Genomic DNA, 23,129 nt, shown 5'->3' with positions numbered 1-23,129 from the left:
TGTGTGAGCCACTGTGTTGGCTTCAAAAAACCCCCAGCTCTGTGCCAAAGCTCAGGAGTTGTTTGATATATCTACAAGAGATAACTCTGGGAAAATCCCAGCTTTTGCCCTTTTACCCTTTGGATATTATTCTGAAGACAGTTAGGTAAGGTCTGTCTTGAGTAAAAGGTGAATTGCATAAGTGGAGATGGAGAGATCAGATCACAAGGTTTGACTCCTCAGTTCCCTCCCTGGCTCTGAGCACACTGAGTGTTTGCAAACATTGGGTTCAGGCTCTTGCCCACAGGTTGAACTGAAATGTGGCTTTTTACAGCATTTTCTACTCTCCTCGTGAAGAATTGATATTGTTATGCTCTTTAAACTTTCCCATTATTTCCCCAGTGATGCCGAGCTCAAAGAAGAAACTATTTGTCTTTCTTGGCATCACAGAATCATTATGGTTGGAAAAAAGCCTTCAGGATCACCAAGTCCAACCATCAACCAGCACCACCACATTGTTCACCACCAAACCATGTCCTCAGGTGTCATATCCACATGTTTTTTCAACACTTCCAGGGATGGTGATGCCACCACATCCCTGAGCAGCTGTTCCAGTGCTTTACAACCCTTTCCATGAAGAAAATCCCCCTCATATCCATCTAAACCTCCCCTGACACAGCTTGAGGCCATTTCCTCTCATCCTCACACTTGTTCCTTGGGGGAGGAGACTCACTCCCACCTGGCTACAACCTCCTCAGGTAGTTGTAGTTACTTCCCACTTCCTCCTTGATTTTCTCTGCTATGAACAGCAATATCCACCCCCACTTCCTCCTTGATTTTCTCTGCTAGGAACAGCAATATCCACCTACCCATGGTAGGGTTGGACTTGATGATCTTTGAGCTCTTTTCCAACCCAGTTGATTCTATGATTCTGGTTTTTTGGCTAAAGGGGTTTGAATGCTGTGGATGCATTGGCAAGACTCAGGTGCTTTGACTGTGATGCTCAATTGGAGCTTGGAGAGGTCACAGCTATGCTCCCCAACCCAGGGAGAAAGATGTGGTTGGGAAATAGCTACAGCAGGTAGGACCAGCAAGGAATTCCCATTGTGCTTGCAAATCTAGGCTTCATTTCCCCCAAATCCAAGGAGATATTGTTGGGATTTGGCTGTGGGCTGAAGAGGATGCTGCAGGCAGAGGGATGAGCCCAAAGCAGCCCTTGCCCTGCTCCAGCCCTGGCTGTCCCTGCCTGCTGTGGTGTGTGGAGCTGTCAGGCTGTTTAGCTGGGACATGACAGATTGTCCTATTAATGTGTCATCAAGTGCACTTTTACAAATTCATGGCTTGTCTACAACTAACCTGAAAAAAAGAGGCTTAAGTATGAGAAGGCGCCAAAGAAAGTTAAATATTATTAACAAATAAAGTCTGCCACGTAGTTTTGATGGAATGTGAGCTGCTTGGGGGAGGGGAGAGATACTGTTAACTCTTCAGCTCCTGGGTGACTTCTCACTCTGCTCCTTCCCTTCTCAATCTGCTCCTTCCCTTCTTATTCTCTGCTCCTTCCCTTCTTATTCTCTGCTCCTTCTCACTCTGCTCCTTCTCTTCTCCATCTGCTCCTTCCCTTCTTATTCTCTGCTCCTTCTCACTCTGCTCCTTCTCTTCTCCATCTGCTCCTTCCCTTCTTATTCTCTGCTCCTTCTCACTCTGCTCCTTCTCTTCTCCATCTGCTCCTTCCCTTCTTATTCTCTGCTCCTTCCTTCTCACTCCTTGTTCCTTCTCCCTCTTTACTCCTTCCCTTCTTACTCTGCTCCTTCTTATTCTTATCTTCCCTTCTCACTCTGCTCCCTCTCACTCTTTGCACCATCCCCTTCTTACTCTGCTCCTTCTTATTCTCAACTTCCCTTCTCACTCTGCTCCTTCTCACTCTTTGCTCCTTCTCATTCTCTGCTCCTTCCCAAACTCCATTTCTCCCCATAGATATTGCAAAAACACTAAAAATTCAAATTCTACCTCTGGATTTTGTGCTCAGGTTGGTGATGCCTCAGTTTCCCCTGAGCCTCAGAGCTTTGCCCTGGGAAGTCCAACTGTGCTGACACTTGGATCACAGAAGTTATGGCCAAAGAAATCGTTAAAATAAAGACAATCTGAGGCACAAAGGACTCCAAATGATGTGATCTTCAATGTTTTAGCATTCCTAGCCTTTCTCCTGGTACAATCTCAGAGCAACTTTCACATCACACTGTGTCTATGCAGAAAGCAGAGCAATATTTGTCCCAGCTGATGAGGGACTGGCAAAGACTTGCAGTGTCCACCAAGATCTCCTTAGGAAATGCTTGGAGGAGATTTGAAAACTTTGAATTTCTGTTCTTTCCAATCCACAGCCCTCCCTGGAAGGAAATCAGCCCCCACTGAGCCACCCCTGGGGACAAACAGAAATTCTTTGCCCTGGAGCTCAGCTGAGAGGAGCACAGAGCTCTGGTGCATCCCTGTGTGCTGTGATGCTGAGTGATTATTCCAAGCTCCACCACACACACACTCCTGGGCAGTTTTACAAACTTCCCAGAAAAAAAAAAAAAAAAAAAAAAAATGATGGGGATTTCTCGCAGATAATGAAGGGGAGGGCTGAGGGGAGGGAGCAGGGAATGGGCACTGATTTAAATCTGCCTGGCACAAGGACCAGCTCCACTTATCAGGGAGTCTAATAGGAATGTGAAGAGAATAGGCTTGACAGCTCATTAGAATGTGATCCCTCCTCCTGGTGGTTTTTTTTTCCCCTTTTTTTTTTTTTTTTTTTCCTTTTCTTGAAGTTGATGGAAACTCATTCAGGGAAGAAGTACTTCTTTGCTGAGGTGAAGCAAAAGCTGAGGAGGGATTTGGCTGTGTGCAGCTGGGGAAAGGAGCAGAGAGTAAAACCAGAGGTGATCTCCACTCAGAGGCACCTGAAATCTTGCCTAGGGTGAGGGGAGATGAGGATGCAAAAGCCACGAGGTTCTACACCCTGACAGCTCCTGCAGGACCTGCTGCTCATCACTGCAGCAAAGGGAAGAAGATAAACTCAGCTAAAGAGGGAGAGAAACTACACTTGGGATAACTTGACCTGTTCCTAATGGACCTCGGCACATCCTCAGACTCTTTGCTTCTCCCTGATTGAACTCTGGTGAGATGAGAAGTTTATTGTCTCCTTCCAAGGCTGAACCCTTGATGCTTCCAGTCCCTGCAGAGGAGCAGTGGCTGTAGCTCCCTTGGACTACAGTTCCTCAGCATTGTGGAAGGAAAGGATGAGGACTTATCCCTGAAGAAAAGCTCATTCCAGAGGGAATGGATGGAACATCTTCCAGCCAGCTCTGAACTGAACACCATGCTCCAAATGACAGCAAGTAAAAGCTCCTGTTGAAGGACCCACCAGCCCCTAATGAGTGTGTGTTGTCAGTCCTGACCTGAGCACTTTGACTTCTGCAGGTTTCATAGCCTTGGGAACGAGGCTGAAGACTTATTTGGGGAGGGGACAGGGGGGGAAAACACCATTTCAAGGTGGGTGGCAGGACTTTTCAGGGCCTCTTGTATTTATGTAAGCTTCTAGAGGCTGAATGGACTTACCTCCTTTTTCGAGTGAATCCAGATTTTTCAACCAAGTCTATCAACACCATTTCCATGTGGCAGAGACCTCTCAGCAACCAGCACATCCCTCTTTGCTGCCTCTTTGACACAGCATAGCCCAGAGGAGCTTCTGTAATACCTCTAACCTGGTTATTTGTTGGGGTTTTTTGTTTTTTTTTTTTAGGAGAGAAATCTCTGTCTCTTCCTCTTACTGGTGGTGAAGGTTTTTGTGCTTGGACAGTGCCTTCCTGGCTTGGCTCCTCCTTCTCAAAAAATGAAGGGGTGCACCTGGGTATTTGTGGCCACTTTGCTTTGTCAGCAGTTTTGCTTCTTCAGAGTCACAGCAGCAAAGAGAGAGAGGAAGGTGAAGAAAGAACCTAACCAGTACACAGAGCCCTTCAACACGACCCTGTCCAACAGTGAGGAGCTGCATGGGCATCCCAAGGTGGGTGTTTGTGTCTGGGCACTGCTTGGTGGAGCTTAGTGCTGGCACTGATGTGATGCTGGTTGATTTTTCCAATGATTTCAGGCAGTTCTGCTAAATGCTGTTTGATTTTCGTGAGAAATGTTCTTTCTTTTGCTTTGGCATGATTGATTTTGTAGCTGGAGTGACTTTGTAGCTGGACTACTGCAATTTGTGGTTGGTTTGGAGTACACAGGATTGAACTTCCAGTCTCATAGTGGCTGGTAAAACCAGGTTAGATTTCTAGTGTATGAACACTACCAGAAACAACTAATTTAAACAGCAGTGATAGTGGAATATTAGTGTCTATTGCAGACAAATCCTTTCCTTTCTGCAAGATTTCCACCTTTCTAAGCAAATCCAAGAGCAAAAACATGTGAGCACACCTGAGCTTTCTCTGCACCAGAGAAGGTGACTGAAAATCCGAGATGAGAAAGTTTGAGTGTTGTAGGTGAATCTGTTTCAGGTGGTTGTGGCTCTAGGGAAGGATTCAGGATGGTGTTAGCTGTGCCTGAGTTGCAGGTGAAGCCTCTGTGGGTGATACCTCTGTAGGTGGTGATTTGAGAGTGAGTTTGGCAGGGTGAGATCTCTCCAGACCTGTGTTTGGGAGACTTACCCAGGCTGAAAGCTGCAGGAAAACTTCCAGTCAGTTGCTCAGATCCCCCAGAATCCTTAAAGATGAACATTTCCCATGGAATGCTTGGGAATAGGGGAGGGGGTGGGGAATGGAGAGCAGGGTTTAGGGTTAGGAGCAGGGTGGAATGGAAGGGAGAGGCTGAAGGGAGTCTCCCTATGGCACAGCCCCTTCTCTCCCCCCTGCTCACACAAAAATGTCCCTTGCCACAGGCAGAGGTGACCTCTAAAGCAGCACTTTGATCACCAGCATTAGTGCTGGCAGTCACTATAGCAATGGGGGAACAGACCTGTCAGAAATTGGGCCATGGCAGAGGGGGCAAGGGAGAACAATTGGGCTGCCATGGCAAATATCCCACTCAGTGCTGCTGTGAGAGTAATTGGTTAAGGTTGGGCAAGTCTGGGAACCAGTTCCTTGCTAGCCAAAGCTGCTGCACTCCAAATTACCAGGAGGGACTGTAAGCAGAGCTCCTTCTGCTCCTTTCTCCTTGGTGTGTGCTGCAGGGCTCTGTCAGGGCAGGTTGTGCACACACTGAATTCTTGAGGGGCTTATAATCCATCACTTCTCCCTCTAGAGCTGCTTCTTTCTGCTCTTGCACAAGGAGCCACAGACAGATCTGCTGCAAGTCAATCCAGTTTCTCCTGCAATGAATTGGATGGGGAATATTTTGGCCCAGAAGGAGAATATATCCTGTTTGAAAACCCAAGCAGAAACTGGTCCTGGTGAATTCTGCTCCAGTCCCACAGTGATTGTGGCTGGAAGAAACCCAGAGCTGCTTGGGAGATTCCTGGGCATTCATTAGAGCAGACAATGTTTGGAAGTTGCAGTTTCTGTGTTGAAATACTTTGCTTTAAAATATCCATGGCAAAGCTTTGGCTGCAGGATGAGTTCAGCTCAGGCAGGTTCTGTTTAACAAGGATAGGACAAACCAAATCTCTGATGTAAATCACTCCCAAATTTTGCAGCCTGGACTTTTTTTTTTGCTCCTTGAGATGTGTTTGAGTTGATGTCCAGACTGGTTCAATGTTGCTTCTAAATGTCCTGGGGGAATTTATTTGGGTGGTTTATATTTAGACAGCACCTGCCCAAGCTAAGGGAATGTTTTATACACTCTATAAATTCAGTGCTTAGGAATTGCTTCCATTTCTGGGCTAAAAGTTGCTATTTACAGCAAACCATCCCAATTTACAGCCACTAATTTATCACTGTTTATATTCACTTTTATTCATACTCACATTTATTCAGCACAATTTCTATCCACTAAGGGAAGAAGCAAACTAAGAGTGAATCTCTCCTCACCTTCCCTAAGCTCAAGGAAGGTTGGAAGCAATTCCCTGTGGAAGATTGAGCCTTGAAGATGCCTCTGGGAGCAGTTTTGTTCCATGAAAGGATGGAACAGAGCAAAGTGAAGTAGCAGCAGTATCCCAATTAATTCTCTCCTGCACATAAGAGGAGAGATGGAATTTTTTATGGCCTTGTGCAGTGCAAATTAAGGCTGTGTCTGTGTTTACCTTGGAAGACTCTCTGACCAGCTGGTAGGTTTATCACTGCAGAAGGAGCAGGGGATGAAATATGAGCTGAGAGAAGTGATTTTTTATTCATGCTGTTGAAAAGGTAGATGTGTTTTCCTTCTAATTAAGCAAAACAGTTTGGGCCAGAATTCTCCTGGGGATTCTTTTAACACAGGAGTGGAGAAAGATCTCCTTGACCATTTACAGGGCATGAGTCATGTGGTGACACCTCCACTGAAACAGGGGAGAGAAGGCTCAAATTTTCTGCTAGACCTGATATTTCCAAGGAAATAGTGAGTCTGGTTGGGGTTTATGGTTTAAAAAATGGGGTTTCTCCAGTCTTATCTTTGAGTTGCTCTCAATGGGATGTGCTGGCCAAGCACGTGAGTTTTGTTCTCTGATGCTGATGGACTAAGAGAGAGAAAGTAGAACATCATTGTCTTTGCCTCCTTATGCTTCCCAAAAACCTGTGGGAAGATGAGAGTGGTTTAGTGAGATGATTAATCTTCAATCATCCAATCTATGGATGTCCCTTCCAGCTTGAATCCTTCTCTCTCTGTCACATCATCCAACTGTGGATGTCTCTTCCAGCTGGAATCTTCTCTCTCTTATCTACCTATGGCTAGAGCTACCTGGTTTCTTTCTTACATATCTCTGAATTATTTCTTTGGGGGATTTTGCTTCCAGCTGAAAGCAGCAACTGGTTCAGTGTCATTGCAGGTTGCATTTCTCCTCTGTAAAGAGATTCCAGCCTTAGTCTGGAGTGGGTGATTGAGGTGTAAGAGAGAAAAGGATTTTGGGGCCTGCCAAGTGTTAAAGCCATGAGAGAAACTGGACTAATTTATCTGGGGGAGATGAAGTTATCTTCATGTTTTGTGTTGTCATCATCACAGCAATTCCTTGTGGCCCATGAGGAATGATGTTGGACTCGTAGATCTGCCTGAGTCTCTCCATAATTCAGTGCTTGCTTTCCTCTCTCAGAGCTCTAAGACTTTGAAGCTTTGTGAAATGCTGTAGTCCTGCAGCACTGGGTGCTGGATCCATCCTGCTCCACCTGAGCTAGAGGTGCTGGTGTGTTCCTCACCTGTCTTGGCCTCCCTAAGGACACAGCTCTACAGGGACATCCAGATGTGGAATGATCAATGCTGCAATGCAGCTAACCCAGCTCCAAATCTCATCTTATCTCCCCCAGAGTGACCTATTCCATGAGATCCATTACATTCCATAGAGGTGTGACCACACTTAGTGGTAAAGAGCAGGAGAAGCTCTCTGAGATATCTTCTATCTTTGCTCCTCTAAATTCCTCATCTTAGAGAAGTAAAGGAGAATTTCTCAATCTCAAAACACAGTGGGAATTTAGGGAGGAATTCCCTTTTGGATTTGGCTGAGATACCAAACCTAACACTTGTGCTCTAGGCAAAATTCTTGAGAGATCAGTAAAAAAAACCACAAGTGGTCAAGACCTTGGTTTTACATCTCATTAACAACCAGGAGTGTGTCAAACTGCAAGTCATTAGCAGCTGACACAGAGGGTTTCATGCTCAAAAAATACAATGCTCTGTCACTTTTTAACCTGGTCCAAGTAAAATATACTACTGAAATGAAGAATTCCCTCCTCGTTTCAAAGTGGAGCTGACAATACTCTTAGTGGGGGAAATCAGGTGTAACACAGAAATGTGTGTCTGGAGAAAAGTGAAAAGTTTAATCAGGTTTGTGCCTGGAAACTGCTGAAGTATCAAGCAAATAATTCTTAGCTGTAACTTCCTCATAGAGGGACAAACTCCTAGATAACTGAGCAGAATTTGCAGAGCAATAATACCAGGCATAGACTGGAATGGAATGGTTTGGTGTCTGTTCCTGGACACACATCTCTGACTAATTGTAGGTGGGAAGGATATTTTCCTGCTTTCTCTCCCCTTTTCCTACTTTCTTCCCACTCTGAGAACCCTCTGAGAAGCCTTGAGGTACACAGAGGTGCTCACAGCTGGTGTTGATGTTTTCCTTCTATTCACCCAGACTCTGGAATGACTTTTACCCATTTCCAGCTGGTTTTTAACAGGGATGAAGAATGGATCCCACTGTCCCTAAATGTCAGAGAGGTTCAGAGGTTTTTCAGCATCCAAACTCTGCTGCTGGACTAGATTTCTGCTGGTAGTTTCTTCCCTGTTGGCTGAAACCTGGAGGAGCCTGTGTGTGTGCCTGAGCAGGGAGAGACAGAGCCAGGGAGAAGCACAAAGTTGTGCCATGTGCAGGAGCCTAAATTCCAGCTCACCTAGTCCCTTATTGTGAGGAAAATCAGGCAGAGACTCTGCTGATTCCCCACCAGTGTCCCCAGCTGGTTGGGCACTGAAAGGTGCCATTGTCTCAGCTCCCCAAGCCATGCTAGGAGACCTGACTGAAAGTTCATTAAGCATCTCTGGCAAAGCTCCTGTTGACTTTGGAGGGGCTGATTGAAGGAGCATTTTCCTGTAGTGAACATGAGGATTCCTCCTGACTCCTGGAGGTTAGTTCTGCTCTGCAAACAGCTCTCCAAGTCCTCTCTGCTGGGATTCCAAGGCTGTTCCCAGCCCTCCCTGATACCTGAGTTGGCTGCGAGGTCTCTCTGGCTGCTGGAGGCTGCTGCTGCCAAGGAAAATAGAGGTTTGCCTGCTTATTGCTGGGATTGCTCATGCATGCCATAGTAATTAAATAATAACCCCACAAGGATGGAACATTCATTTCACCTGTCAATCAGCCTCGTGCTGGGGAGTGTCTTGTGGAAGGATTTGGAATTTAAGGAAACCACTGCAGAGGGAGGGGATTTTTTTATCTTTTTTTTTTTTTTTGTTTTTTCTTCTACTTCAGGGGGGTTTCATGTATTTTTGTAGCCTGTGCCATCTGGATTTCTCCATTTAAAAATTTTTTTTTTTCCTCCCTGAGATGTCTGTTCTTCACAGCTGGAGCTCCAGAAAGGTTGAGGACATCTGTTTGCCTTCACAGCTAATGGCCAGAGCCTGCCCAGGAGTGTTGGCTTCTCCTTCTGGCTGGCCTGGTGCCTCCCTTTGGCAGTGGAGAGGAGGCTGTGCCTGTCCTGGAGCTTGAGGGAAAACAGGGATATTGGGATATTCTCTCCCACATCAGCAGCAAGTGCTGCATCCCAGTCCCTGAGCCTCTGGGCTGGTGTTTGCTGTGTGCTGGAGGTTGTACTGCCACAAAACCATCTCTTTTGGAGGGCTAAACTGATCTGATCTGCATTTTCCTTGCATCCCACCTGTTCTCCTGCTGGTTCTGCTCCAGCACTGAGGGATTAACCTGCCTGACCTGCTGCTTCTACTAATAACTTGTTTCCTTCTGCTTTGTGAACTTTTCCACAGATCTCTCAGTCCCCTCCAAAAGACACAGATAAACTTGAGGGATGTTTCCTCTGGACTTAATGTTTGTGTTTCAATAGATGGAGAGGTTTGCACCCAAAGACCTTCTCAGCCTGTCTTTGCTTCCTTATGTTTCCCCAAAATCTGTGGGAAGATGAGAGTGGTTTAGTAAGATGATTTATCTCCCAAATCTTGGGATTTCCTCCACTGACATCCCTTTCCCATGGGATTTTCCAAAGCTATTTAAGTCCTGTGTGAAGTCAATTAAGAAGGCAAATAATCAGTTAGCTAAACCAACCTCCTAGAACCCCTTGACCAAACATAATTCCTGGCTGACTATACAAGTGGTTATACAAGAAAAAAGTCACTTCAAGGCTTAGTTTTGGTCCAGAAATTGATTTTGGTACAGAAATAATGAAGGAGATTGTTATGAACACTTTGTCTTGTTCTTGGTTTTGATACATCCTAACTATGAGCATTGGGGGAGTGTGGAGAACTTCAACTCTGATTAATCCAGCTGGAATGAATATGGTGAAATGTCATGGGATATCCTTGATTTTATGAGATTGAGTTTTGATTTTATGGAATTCCCAGAGTGTGAGATGTTAACAATTCCCCTTTGCTCATCTCACTCCACACCTGACTTGGGGGGAAGCTGCTCATGTCCTGCTGCTTTTTAAATCACCTGTTGAGCCAAAGTTGGGTGAAATAACTAGTTGTAATATCACATCAGCTCAGGAATCCATGGGTAAATTCCTTGCTCTACACCCCTGTGCCTGGATTCCTGCAGCAGGGAGAGCTTTCCAGGCTTGACAGCACCAACATTCCTTAGAACCTCAAGCTGGAACTCCAACAAACTTCTAAGGTTTAACTTTGAACCACTTTATGCTTCATGGATTTTCCACAGCAGATCACACACGCTCTGCTCTTTTCCCTTCAAAAATGGCTTTGCCCTGTTCTTTCCAGCTAAAATATGTCCAATTCCCTTTGCTCTCAGTGGTGTATGTTGCAGTTTTTGGGGCCTCAGCACTCCCTACACTCTATAGATTCATTGTTTTCCACGTGCTCCTGCAGATTGTTTGATTAAAGGCAATTTAGGCCTCTAAGAGGTGCTAAAAATGTGATTAAAGCTCAATATGTGTCTCTGGGAATTGGTGTTTGGAGAGCTAAGTGAGGCAGGGAATGAGCAAATAGATCTGCACTGGAAGCACCTTCCAAGGTCACTGTCTGAGCTGGGACAGAACTGCTCTCACACTTGTGGGAGCTTCATACCCTTCATAACTTCTCTTCTGCCCAGATGTTGCTTAGATGAGATCCAGAACTAAGCACTGAAGTCTCAAAGCTCCTCTGGATAACCTCCCTATGGCCACAACACATTTGCAGCACATGGGAATGAACAGAGCAGTGAAATTCTCCAACAAACATCTTTTTTTGTGGTCAGACATGGACTTGGGGTTTCCCTGGGTGTTGTGTTCTCCTCTGTGTGCACACGTGTCACTCTGCAGGTTGTGATTTGAGAGCATTTCAAGGCTTTCTGGAGGGTTTCATCTCCTGTGAGAGCATTTCAAGGCTTTCTGGAGGGGTTTAATCTCCTATATGACTTGTTTGAGCCAACTGATCCATGTCAGGTGCCAATGGGGAACAATCTCTGGCATCTGGGCAGGTTTTCTAGGGGAGTGTGAGGGCTGGCAGAGGACTGAGAGTCCCAGCAGGCTGAGAAAGGTCTCTGAGGGACACTCAGAGCTCTTGGCTCTTAGTGGTTTCTTAAGCACAACTTCAGTGTCCTCCTAAATGCAGCACGTGTGGATCAAGGTTGTGGTTTAGGCAGCAGAGAAGAGTCTGGTCTGGAGACTTTGCATTCTTGAATCCATGTTGTGGCCAAAGGGTGATAATCTCTGCTCTTGCTCCTCTGCAGCTCCTGGAGTCTCCAGACCCTCAAGAGTCCACGTTGTGGTCAAAGGGTGATACCAGTCTTTGTTCTTGCTCTTCTATATCTCCTGGAATCTCCAGATCCTTGAGAATCCAAATTGTGGCCCAGCAGTGATATCAGCCTTTGTTCTTGTTCCTCCTTAGCTCCTGGAATCTGCAGTCCCTCAAGAATCCATATTGCGGCCAAAGGGTGATATCAGTCTTTGTTCTTGTTCCTCCTTAGCTCCTGGACTCTCCAGACTCTCAACAGTCCATGTTGTGTCCAAACAGTGATATCAATCTTTGATTTTATTCCTCTTTAGCTCCTGGAATCTCCAGACCCTCCAGAATCCATGTTGTGGCCCAGCAGTGATATCAACCTTTATTCTTTCTTCTCTTAGCTCCTGGAGTCTCCAGACTCTCAAGAGTTCCATATTGTGGCCAAAGGGTGGGATCAATCACAGTTTTTGTTTCTCTGTAGCTCCTGGAGTCTCCAGACCTTTGAGACTCCATGCCATGGCCCAAAAGTCATGCCAGTCTTTGCTTTTGTTGCCCTGCAGCTCCTGGACTCTGCAGACCCTCGGATCACAGACCCCAGGCGCACCTGGATCTCCTTCGTGCACCGCCCGGACGATGGCAACACCTCCAAACGGAGATGCAAGGGGAAAGACAAGAAATTAGTAGGTCATTGCTACATCAGCAGCTCCTAAGTGGTTTCCTCCCTGCTGCTCAAAAGGTTCTGTGTGCTCCAGGTTTTGCCTTCCAAGCTCAGAGTGTGTTGAGTTTTCGTTTGGGTTTCACGTCTCAATGTGTTTTGGAGAGGTTTGAGGCAGTTAGTGCTGTGTAATTTGGTGGATAAGGTGTGGGATTTTCACTTTCCAGTTTTGTTTGAATCAGCTGCTCTTGCCCTGAGCCTTTTTTGGGTTATTTTTCAGCTCAGCAGAAATAAAATTAACATTTCCCCCCCCACCCCCCTTCTACTAGACAACCCCCAAATATCTCAAAGGAGATATTAATCAAGGTGTGGACAAGATGTTTCTATCAAGTGAATGAATTGCTGATCATCTGCTGAGTGACACTTGCTCATGTGTCACACGTCAGCACTTTCCATCTGCTGCTCAGATGATTTTAATGCTTTAATGATTCCCTTTTCTTTCTCCTTGAGGCCATCTGCTGCTCAGATGATTTTAATGCCTTAATGATTCCCTTTTCTTTCTCCCTGAGCTGATAAACAGCAGCTCTTCCAGGGAGGTTCCTGAGGAACCAGGAACTCCAACCTCAAAATAGCATTGATAACACTCTTGCATGTTTGTTCTACTAGTTTAAAGCTCTCAGGTGTGTGTAGATGACCTTTACAGGGGTTTAACTGGATATGATCATGTCTGAGCAATTAATATATTAATAAGCTGTGGCTAGATGGATATTCCACTTAGGATAAGAAGCTTCAAGTCCAGTGGGATGCTTTGGTGCTACGAGAAGATCCACAGGCAGCAAAGTTGTGCCTGTTGTGCCCCACACTGGACTTGAAGAACCAGTTGGTGTTTACCTGAACAAAGTTTATCCTCCCACATGAAGAACAGGAGTAAATTCCAAGTGCTGCAATTCACAGCTGGGTGGAAAGTCAGTTTAGGAGCTGTGTTTGAACTGATAGCAGAGGGAACTGCTCCTCTGGCAGGTTCTACAGAAGTGCCTCATGGCTGAGAGAGTTTTTGATCTGTCACTGCAATTCCTGGTCCTAATCCATGTTGTCCTTTGCTTACTCCCTTAGCGTGGCCTTGTTGGCCCTCCAGGACCTCCTGGTCCTCAGGGACCTCCAGGAGCACCTGGTGCTGAAGTCACCCGGGAAGTTCTTCTGCAGGAATTTAAGGAGATATTGAAAGGTAAAGACTCAGAGCTTTGTGCTTCTTTTGCTCAGCACCAGAGCAAACCCAGAACTGCCTTTGGAACCTTCACCTTAACCACTGCCAACCTAAAATGTTGCCCCAGTGCTGCTTAACTCAAGCTGAAGAGTTAAGTGCTGAAGTGTAATCACACAACTAATGAGTTCTTAAGCCAAACCTTTAAACTTTAGCCTTTCTCTTGCTCTGCTTTCTCTTCCCTCCCCAGAAGCCATCGAGCGTCGAGCATCCCTGGCCATCCCAGCCCATCCCAGCCAGCTGCCCCCACTCCTGCTCTCCTTGGAGGAGGTTTCTCCCCACAGACGTGTAGAGGAGGCTTTTCACTGCAAGCTCAAAGGACAAGTCACTGTAGACAAGAAGACCTTGGTAGAACTTCAAAACTTCCAGTCGGTGAGGAATGATCCCAGACTAAACCAGTAGAGCTCCACTGTGTTTTGGAGCAGCTTCCTGCTGTAGGACTAGAGGCTGTGGTGATGCTCTAAACAGGGTGTTGGATCTTTCCCAGCCACACTTGTGGCAGTTTTGTTGGACTGGAGTTGTGGACAAGATCTGCTGCCTCATTAATTAGGGGGGGAAATGTAAATAAAGACATCTCAGGCAGCTCTGCATAGGCTGTTGCTGCTTCCCATGCTTTGGGATGCTGTGCCCAGTTTCTGGTCTGGAGCTGCTGTGGGAGGGTTGGAGGGCTCTGGGTTTAGTTTGTACCCTGGTAGAAGGGAATTTAGCAGGGAGGGAGGGACACTGTGTCCCTCTCTGCTCTTGCAGAGGTGAAAACTGTGTTTAAATAGGCCAAGGAGGAGAGAGGGAGAATTCCTCTCCCTCCATTCTGTCAGTGTAGTGTGAAGAAGACAACAGAGTTGATAATTCTCAGGGAGGTCATTGGGATTGACTCTAATTCCTGGATTTGGAGCTTACCCAAAGCATTTTGAGAGAGTGGAAAGGAGCTGTGCTGAGAGCAGTTTATCCATTTCATACTCAGATTGCAGTGTCTAAGTCACTCTGACCTTGAGGATGGTGATTTTCTCATCAGTTTGCTCATCCTTCCATGCTGATTTTCCTCTAAAAACGTTGCCTCCCACTCTTCCTCTTGGTATTTCCTTGGGATGAACTATGGGATACTCCTTTCCCCACACCTGCATCTCACACTTGAGATTCCTAACCATTACCTCTTGCAAAAGCTTTCAGAAAGATGTTTCACACAGCAAGAAGTGAAGTAACTGCAGCCTCTAACAGGCCATGGGAGTGAGATTTACCTGGGGACCAGGAATTTGACTGGATTCAGATAATTTAAGGTGCTTTTCATGGGGAGAGATCCCAGAAGGAGTCCTGGTGTCTCTAGTACCTTGAGGCCTTTGGCAGGGGAATTTTACTGCTGGATCAGAAGAATAAGAACAGTAAATCCATGTCTTGCTTCCCACAGTGGTAGAGAAAGGAAAACTGGGAGTTCACATCCCAATTCTCTGCATGGCTCCTGTTTTCCACCTGGCAGTGAGCTCTGGAGTGCATGAGACAGGAGATGACTGAGGCAGAGAAGCTGCTGGGGTTTGTACAGAGGGGCTGGACACTACCTTGTCTGAAACCCTGAACTATTTGGGGCTGGAATAACTGTGGGCAAGAGTTAGTTTGTCAGGAATCAATCCCTGCAGGGGCTGGAGCAGCTGGGGGAGGCAGCAAATGCAGCAGGAGCTCTTTGGCATGGGCTTTGATGGAATATTTTGCCCAGAGAACCTCACCCTGCATTGTCTGTTTCCATGAGCAAAAAGAATAACAAGCCACAGAGGGCATGAAGAAACAGGAATGTTTTATCAGTGCTAATTTACTGGTGCCTAAAATTGCCTTCCATGCTCAGCCAGTGGGGTTGGAATTGTGCTGCTGATTCTGCTAGGAAGTGTAACGAGACAGGAATGAATGAACTCTCAACAGTTCTGCACATAGAGAACTTGGACCTGCTCATTGAGTGAGGTAAATCCAACACAGGGTTAGCAAAAATTGGGGTGTAGTGATGGTGTAACAAGCAGCTCCTTCCAAAGACTTTGTTGTCAGCTTGATTAGGAATCATTGCAGGACACAAAGTTGTCCTGTAGCTCATTACTGGTTTCCCATCACACACATGTAACCATCAGCAATTCCAGAGCATGTGGAGGTATTTCCACCTCCAGAAACCATTTCTAGTTGTGTGAAACAGAACACTAGAGCTAAATGTTGGTCAGTAAGGCCAAGGTTAGTCATTTCACTCCTTCTACCCTGGAGTAACTCTAAACAAACACCACCAGACCCAAATATTTGCATTTTACTTCCTTTCAAAGAGAAAGTAAGTCAATTATTCCTACTACACTATGAAAGTTGATAATCTTTGGCTGGGGTGAACCAGAATCCCACAGTAGTTGGGGTTGGAAGTCACCTCTGGAGATCACCTAGTCCAACCCCATGCCCAGACAGGGTCACCTGGTGCAGGTGACACAGGAACACATCCAGGTGAGTTTGAGATGTCTCCAGAGAGGAGACTCCATACCCTCCCTGGGCAGCTGTTCCATTGCTTTGTCACCTCCATGGCAAGAAGCTCTTCCTCATGTTGAGGAGGAGCTTGTGCTTTAGTTGATGGTCATTGCTCCTTTTCCTGGGTAGCACAGAAAGGAGTTTGGCAGCATCCTCTGACACCCCTTGGAGATATCTGTCACCATCCTCTGACACCCCTTGGAGATAACTGGCAGCATCCTCTGAAACTCCTTGGAGATATCTGTCACCATCCTCTGACACCCCTTGGAGATATCTGTCACCATCCTCTGACACCCCTTGGAGATACTTGTATGGATTGATGTCCCATATATATTTGTATGATTGAGATCCCCTCTCAGTCCTCTCAATGGGGAGGCAATGAACTTCCTTCTGGCACCTGAACAAAGGTGTTCCACTAGTTTTTGGTGAACAGCACCTGTGGCAATGCTCCTCTTAACTTGTCCACCATGTCTCAGCCCTCTTCCACCATCTAGTACTTTAAGACACCTTCAGATTTGGGTTGTTGAGGTCATTCATTTCTGTACTGGACCTGGGTTGGGGCTATAGCAGCGTGTGAGCCTTCCCAGGGGCAGGTTTGAAGAGCTCCTCTGTCCCCAAGGACCAAATGTGCTGTGCCAGGGCTCAGGGGACACATTCACACTGCCCAGAGTGCCCTTGCGGTGGAGGCAGAGTCTGACTAATGTGCTGTCTTGGCCCACTGAAGCCTCTCCTGCCTCTCCCCAGCTCCAGCCAAATTCCTCCCCGGGCCAAAACAAACAATAAACATTTCTTGCAGAGTTTATTTTAGTCTGAGTCAGATAATCTGCTGTGAGGTTGACTCCAGACTGCTTCTCTGCCACGAGGAGAAGCTCAGTGCTGCTTCACTTAGGTTTTTTGCCTGTTCTGTTGAGTCCAAGGCCAGAACAAAATGAAACTAACCATGGAACTTGGGAGACTCCAAGCAGTTGTTCTTTAACACTACCAAAACCAGCTGACTTGGACCTAAAGTGGGTAGAAAAGCTCTGGAGATCCATAGGAGTGTTTTGTCTGTACTTGTATCACTAAATAAGGTGGAGAAGGTTCCAGGTTAAGCCTGGGGTCATTGCTTGGACCCATCTAGGAGGTCTTTGGGAGTAGTAGGGATGTCTTGACTGAAATAATGAGAGGTTTTGAGTATCAGAACATCAGTGGAGGCCACTAGGACCAGTGTGGGGATGCAGCAAGCACACTTGAGTCAAGGTGAGTTAGAAGAGTTGAGCAGTGAGCAGAAGAGGCATCTCTGTGCCTCACACTGATCACTCTACCTTTTGTGGGCATCAAAGGCTCTGGGAGGTGTGTTTTGTGGGGATAAGGTAATTGCTGAGAGTGTTGGGGACTTGCTCAGCCTCTGCTTTTCTCCTCTCACAGCCTCTGGCCAAAGGAGCTTTCCTGAGGGGCACAGGACTCAACTTGGCCACAGGACGTTTCACGGCGCCTGTGTCTGGCATCTACCAGTTCTCAGCCAACATCCACATCGGTGAGTGTTGCCCACAGAAACCTCTTCCATCCTGCTTGAGATTGGCAGGAGAACTCTCTGGATCCAGTAGGAAACCAGGACATGTCCCTTTGGTACCATGACCTTAGAACAGGCTGCTCTGCACACACCAAACCAATCAACACTCCCCATGGACCATCAATCATAGAAACATCAAGGTTGGAGGAGACCTCTAAGTCCATCAAATCCAACCATGACTTTAGGGACCAAATATAGCCATGTGCAGGAGTAATGGCTCCACAAAAACCTTCAGAAGAAATGAACATCATGACACAGACCTGCATCAAGGCAATGTTGGCTGTTTTGTCACTGGTCCTCTGCAGCATCTCTTCTCCCACACAGTCTCACTCCTCTCTTTGGCTTGAAGTTGCACAGGGTTTTCCCCCTCTTAAATCTATCAGCCCAGAGGCTCTACCACCATCACTGATGGGCAGTGGTGGATCCATCCTGGAGCTAGTTGGCCCTGGCTCCATCAAATGTTGAGGCAACTCCTCAAGAACCTCCTTCAGCCCTCATGCTCCCAACCTCTGGCACACAAAGCCAGCCCAGAAGTCACAAGGCTTTTGGTGTGTCCCTGCCTGCAGCCAGTGGTCTGTTATGTTCTGAAAGTGACTCTGTTTTCCCCTCTGCTTCCCCCAGACCACAGTGAGCTGAAGAGCAAAGTGCAGCTCCGAGCGAGGGACAACGTCCGAGTGCTGATCTGCATCGAGTCCCTGTGCCACAGATACACGTGAGTCCCTCCAAAGGTGTCCTGACAATTCTCTTCCTCAGCTGGGACAATGTTCCAACCAACTCTGCAACAAATCAGAGCCACCAACAGTGGATTTTCCATGATAAATGCTTGTAGGAGCTTTCTGCAGAGAGAGGTTCTACCTGGCCCTTTGGTTTCTGTGGGTTTTATCCTGATTTTTAACCTTTCAGTTAGAATCAATAGTACTAAATCTTACTATTATTCCCTGAATATAAAAGAATAGACCTAAATATTCCATATGTTGAGAGAGTTGTGAGCTCAGCTGAAATTGGACATAGCTACAGGTGCTGAATGACTATAAACATCCAGAGTGAAACACTTTTAGTGCCAGAGGTTGTGAGCTCAATTTTTATCATCTCAGCTGCATCCTGGATGGATCTCACTCGTGTTGCCATGGAAATCTTGGAGTGATGAGCATGAATAAGTGGCAACAGAGACAAATGTTGCTGAGGCAGAAAGTTCAGGGCTTATATCCAGGTTTATGACACCTTCCCACAGCCTCAGCTGCCTTGGGGAGAGCTTCATCAGATAATGATGCTAATTTTTCCTCTGCTGAGGGCAAATCTCTGCTCAAGAAACACTTCTGTTAGGTCATGGCAACCTTGGGTGTTGCTCCTTGCTGTTGGCTGCTCTTGTTTGCTGTGCTCTGCTCATCCTCTGAGCTCCTCACAGAGTTGCTCTGTTCCCCAGGGAATGTTCCAAGGTGCTCAGGAGGGTTTGGGGAAGCTTTGCTGGGAGGAAGGGGCTGGGGAGCCCCTGTCCTGGGCTGGAAGACACCCAGCAGAAGGCAATGCTGCTTGCACAGCCTCTGCTTGTGTCACAGGAGGAAAAATACCTGTCCAGCTTTGCTCTGCCTTGCCCATAGTTCTTCCAGCGCAGCTGTAGCAACACCTTTGCAACAGCATCACTGAAATGTAGCCAGAAATCCATAAAAAAAACCACTCCACAGGTGCAACTTAAAACCCAAACCTCATAAATTTGCTGCTGGACTGGCTGTTTCAGCCCTCACCTTCTCTGCTCCATGAGTCAGAGCTGTAAACAGGCCTGGTCTCAACACAGGCCAGTTTAGAGGCTTTATTGGCAGGTGAATTGCACATGAAGCCTTAAGTAATAAATCAACCTCTCTTAGGTTTCACTGTGCTGTGGAAAAGCCTTGATTGATACCTGAGTACCCCTCAGTAATTAGGGGAAGAGGGAGCTGTGCACCCACTGACCTGAAGGGAAGACAAGGAGTTCACTGACTGGAGCAATTGGCACCTCCTGTGCCTTGGAGACTTTTCTAAGAGTGTTTTATGGTCACAGCACTTAGTGAGCAGTGTCAGACTGGCTGCAGGCACCAGAGGAAGGGGTGGCACTGCTTGCCCCTTGAAGGGATGCCTTGTGTGCTGGGAAGCTGCAGAACCTTGGGGACATTGATTTCTGGGGTGTGTGAGGATTCCTTCAGATCAGGCTAAGGCTGAGCTCAGCCTGATCTTGACATGTGTTGACAAGGAGTGATTTTTGGGCCAGATCAGGCCTTTAATCATGGGGTGGAACAGGTATGGGTAGGGAAGAATGTTGCTTATAGGAGTAGCTCTCACCAATTTGCATGGTGCAGGTCCTTACTCCTGTCCTTCACTCTTCAGCACAAATATCAATCAACTCAGTTAATCAGGGTTTTTTCCTCTCTTCAGCTTTGGTGCCTTTTTCTTTCCACCTACAACAATCTCTTCATACCTTAGCAAGTTCCCCAAGAACAGGACTCAGCCCCTAGTCCTTGGATTTCCCATGAACAGAGACTGAAGTTCCACAGGATCTTTTTTTCTGCACACTTTTGGGATATGAGGAGATGTTCCCTGTTGGGATGTGGGAAAATATAATTTTGTGGAAAGCTGATTTCTGGCTCCAAGACTCTCTCTCTGTGTCTTTCTCTCCTTTGCTCTTCATTCAACCAACCTCTGTATGTTCCTGAAGAAATGATATCAGTCTCTGCCCTCAGCATGACTCTAGTCTTGCTTCCTTGTCCTGTTACAGGAGTTATCTATGAGTAGGAAACTTCCCCATGGATCATGGAGACTCCTGTGCCTTTCATTGCAGATCTTAGCTGAAAGCTCCTAAAATACTGATCTCCTTCTAGCTATGTGAACCTCTTTCCACAAGCAGCCCAGGCAGGTTTATTGGGATGTTTGGAGATCAACTTGCCATTGCTGAATTTATAGCTCCATTCTCCAAAGAACTGTAAGAGTAAACTCTTTATTTCCTAGCCAGGAGTGACCCAGATGTTACTGGTTTAGATAAAGCTCTCTGATGTCTCACTTGGAGCTTCCAGCAGTTGAACAGGGACTCAGTCTATGATTTGTGGCCCTGCAAGGTTGACCTGAGCTGGGTGGAGTAGAGCAGGATCAGCCCTGATAGACATCCTTCTCCCACATGGTGGAGGAGAGCATGACTGGCCTGTGGCATGGAAGGAAGATGGGTGGAGGGATGGGAACCTGCCTGGACAGACCTTCCCCTGGCACAGGCTGAGCTGCCACCCTGAGCCTGTGGAATTTCCTGGGGACGTCAGCACACACAGTCATTCATCTGAGGGAGCTGGAAGGGCCCTCAGGGCTTTCTGCTGCTAGATGGAAACAAGGCAAGGAGACAGTTGGAGTAGAAGAGATTAATGGTGGGAAGTCCCCACCCCAGTTAGGTTTTTGGCAGGATATGACACACAGACTGAGCTCTTCACTCAAGATGGTGCCAAGTGGCTCTTTCTCCCTGGGCCAAATTGCCCCAACCTTTCCTATCCTTTCCATGCAAGAAGGCTGGAAGCAGCATGTTGGCACTTGCAAGGTTTCATCACCAACCCTTCCATGGAAAAATAGGGAGGAAAGGGGTTGGTTTGTTTGGGAAAACAACCAGCTCTGCCACCAGTGGCAGTGAAGAACCAGCCAGGCATGGAGCTCTGTGCTTCCCTTTGGGGCTGAGCTGTTGTGGGTTGTGCTGGTTGGTGATGTCTCAAGCACCTCCTTCCACCCTGAATCCTGCACAGAGGAGCTGAGTTCTGTGGATAGAGGATGCCCCAGGGAGCATCTGGCAAGGAATGGTTCTCAGAACATCATGTTAGGAAAGACCAGTGCTTGAGGGCTGATGTGAAGCTCTCCCTTGACTTTTAATTGAAGCACAATTTGTTGTGTTGGCTTGTATGTGACTCCTGAGCCAAATGTTCTCCCCAAACAGCTTTCAGCTGCAGAATATGTTGTTTCTCACCCAGGCTGACTGCATGTATTGTTAAGGTGAAACAGGCCTTGCATACCCTGAAGATAAATGAACTGGTATTGGCACAGTGCCTGGAGCTCTTTGCAGAACAACAAGTATAAATGAGTGTGCTGGTCAACTGGACCTTAAAGATGATCCAGTTCCACCCCCTGCCATGGGCAGGGACACCTTCCACCAGCCCAGGTTGCTCCAACCCCCATCCAACCTGGCCTGGAACACTTCCAAGTGTCAATAATCAAGTTAACAGACTTTCTTTTTAGTCCAGTTGGTCTTATTTCCAGGGAGATTGAGACAATTGTCATTCCACACACAATTCTTGTGGCTGTTTGAGGTGTTTAGCCTGTTTCTTTTTCTTTTCCTGCTGTTTAGGTCTTTGGAAGTCATTGCTGGGCTGGAAAGCAACAGCAAGATCTTCACTATCTATGTCCATGGCTTACTGCAGCTGCAGGTAAGGGATTGCTGTCCCAGGTTAGGGAGTTATTTACTGGCAAGGCTGAAGTCTCAGGAAGGTTTTATTAACCTTTCTAAGGTTACTGAAGTGAAATGCCTCACCTGGAGGGACTAGAGAGAACCTGTGGCAGCATCAGGAAGGAAAACCAGACTCATGTTTCCCATTCTGCTGTTAAAGCACAGAAATAACTTTCCCTCTGAGACATGACAGTGAATCCTTTTGGTTCTCAGCTCTCCCCCTTGCATTGCCAAGGTGATAATTGTATGTCCCATCTCCCAGAAGGCAATCTGGGAGATGTCACCACTTGGCAAGGGAATCTGAAGCACAGGTGACCATCTGACTAGACACCCAAAAAGATGCCAGAGCAGCAAAGATCTAGTAAAGTACTAAACCCATAACACAGTTCAACTACACCAAGTTTCTCCCACCCAGTCAAAGCTCAATGCTGATGTTTGCTCAGATGCTGCTCCCAGCAGCCACAGGAAAGGGCAGAGGCTTCTGTGCTCAGTTCATGGTGGTGAAATAGGTTTTCATCTCCTTTTCCACTCAGTTCTTGAGGGGTGAAATGGGTTTTTTGGTCTCCTTTTCCACTGGGATGAAGTATGAGCTTTTTTCCCCTCTCCCTCCTGCAGGCTGGCCAGTACACCTCCATATTTGTGGACAACAGTGCTGGAGCTCCCATCACCATCCAGAATGGATCTGACTTCATGGGCATGTTCCTGGGTGCATAGCAGCAGTGGAGCAGGGCAGGGTGTGAATCCCCACCTTGCAGTGTATATTTGACTCCAGAAGACTTAACCTTGACCTTGAAGACTTCTTCCTGCAACTGTGGCATCTTTCCTAACCAAGCAAAGAGCCTTTTCCTTTCCCAGCTCCTTCAGCTTGCTTCCAGAGGCTGCTGCTTCCCAGGGTCCACACCAGCCCATTGCTCAGCCAAGATAATGCTTTTCCCATCCAGAAACAAACTGTGTGATCCTGAATTTGTGCCTCACCAGATGCTCACTGAACAATACACTGAGATTTGGGTATTTGTTGTGTTATACCTTTATGTCACATTAGCACTTGTAACCAGTGGGTTTTTTGGGATTGGTTGGGGGGTGCTGGAGCCTGTGAATGAAGGATTGGGAGGGGAAGTGGCATGATGACTATCTTCTGTGTGTTGTGGAGGAAGGAGACAAAAGTTTGCCAGCAAAAAGGTCTTTTCCATGCAATTTAAAGTGGTCTAGGCCCTCTCCCATGTTCACAGTTGGGTAGATTTGACAAGGAGTGTGTTGAGCTCTCAAACAAGGAATTTCCCTGATCTTACTGATGGAGCTGAAT

The 23,129-nt window shown here is 46.8% G+C and overlaps 1 protein-coding gene across 1 annotated transcript; it reads left to right on the top strand.

The window, feature by feature from the left end:
• Positions 1-3,847: 3,847 nt before the first annotated feature.
• Positions 3,848-22,600, top strand: FAM132A (family with sequence similarity 132, member A). Its single transcript, XM_009076495.1, has 8 exons — positions 3,848-4,018; positions 12,000-12,119; positions 13,208-13,319; positions 13,546-13,727; positions 17,241-17,349; positions 18,007-18,097; positions 21,728-21,806; positions 22,442-22,600. Exons 1-8 carry the CDS (start codon positions 3,848-3,850, stop codon positions 22,538-22,540), a joined length of 963 nt encoding a protein of 320 aa, XP_009074743.1. The 3' UTR covers positions 22,541-22,600.
• The last annotated feature ends 529 nt before the right edge of the window (positions 22,601-23,129 follow it).

Source organism: Acanthisitta chloris, unplaced genomic scaffold, assembly GCF_000695815.1.
Source record: "Acanthisitta chloris isolate BGI_N310 unplaced genomic scaffold, ASM69581v1 scaffold736, whole genome shotgun sequence".
NCBI classification, from domain to species: domain Eukaryota; kingdom Metazoa; phylum Chordata; class Aves; order Passeriformes; family Acanthisittidae; genus Acanthisitta; species Acanthisitta chloris.
Note: the sequence above shows the minus strand (reverse complement) of the source record. Positions and strands in the feature narration are given on the sequence as shown.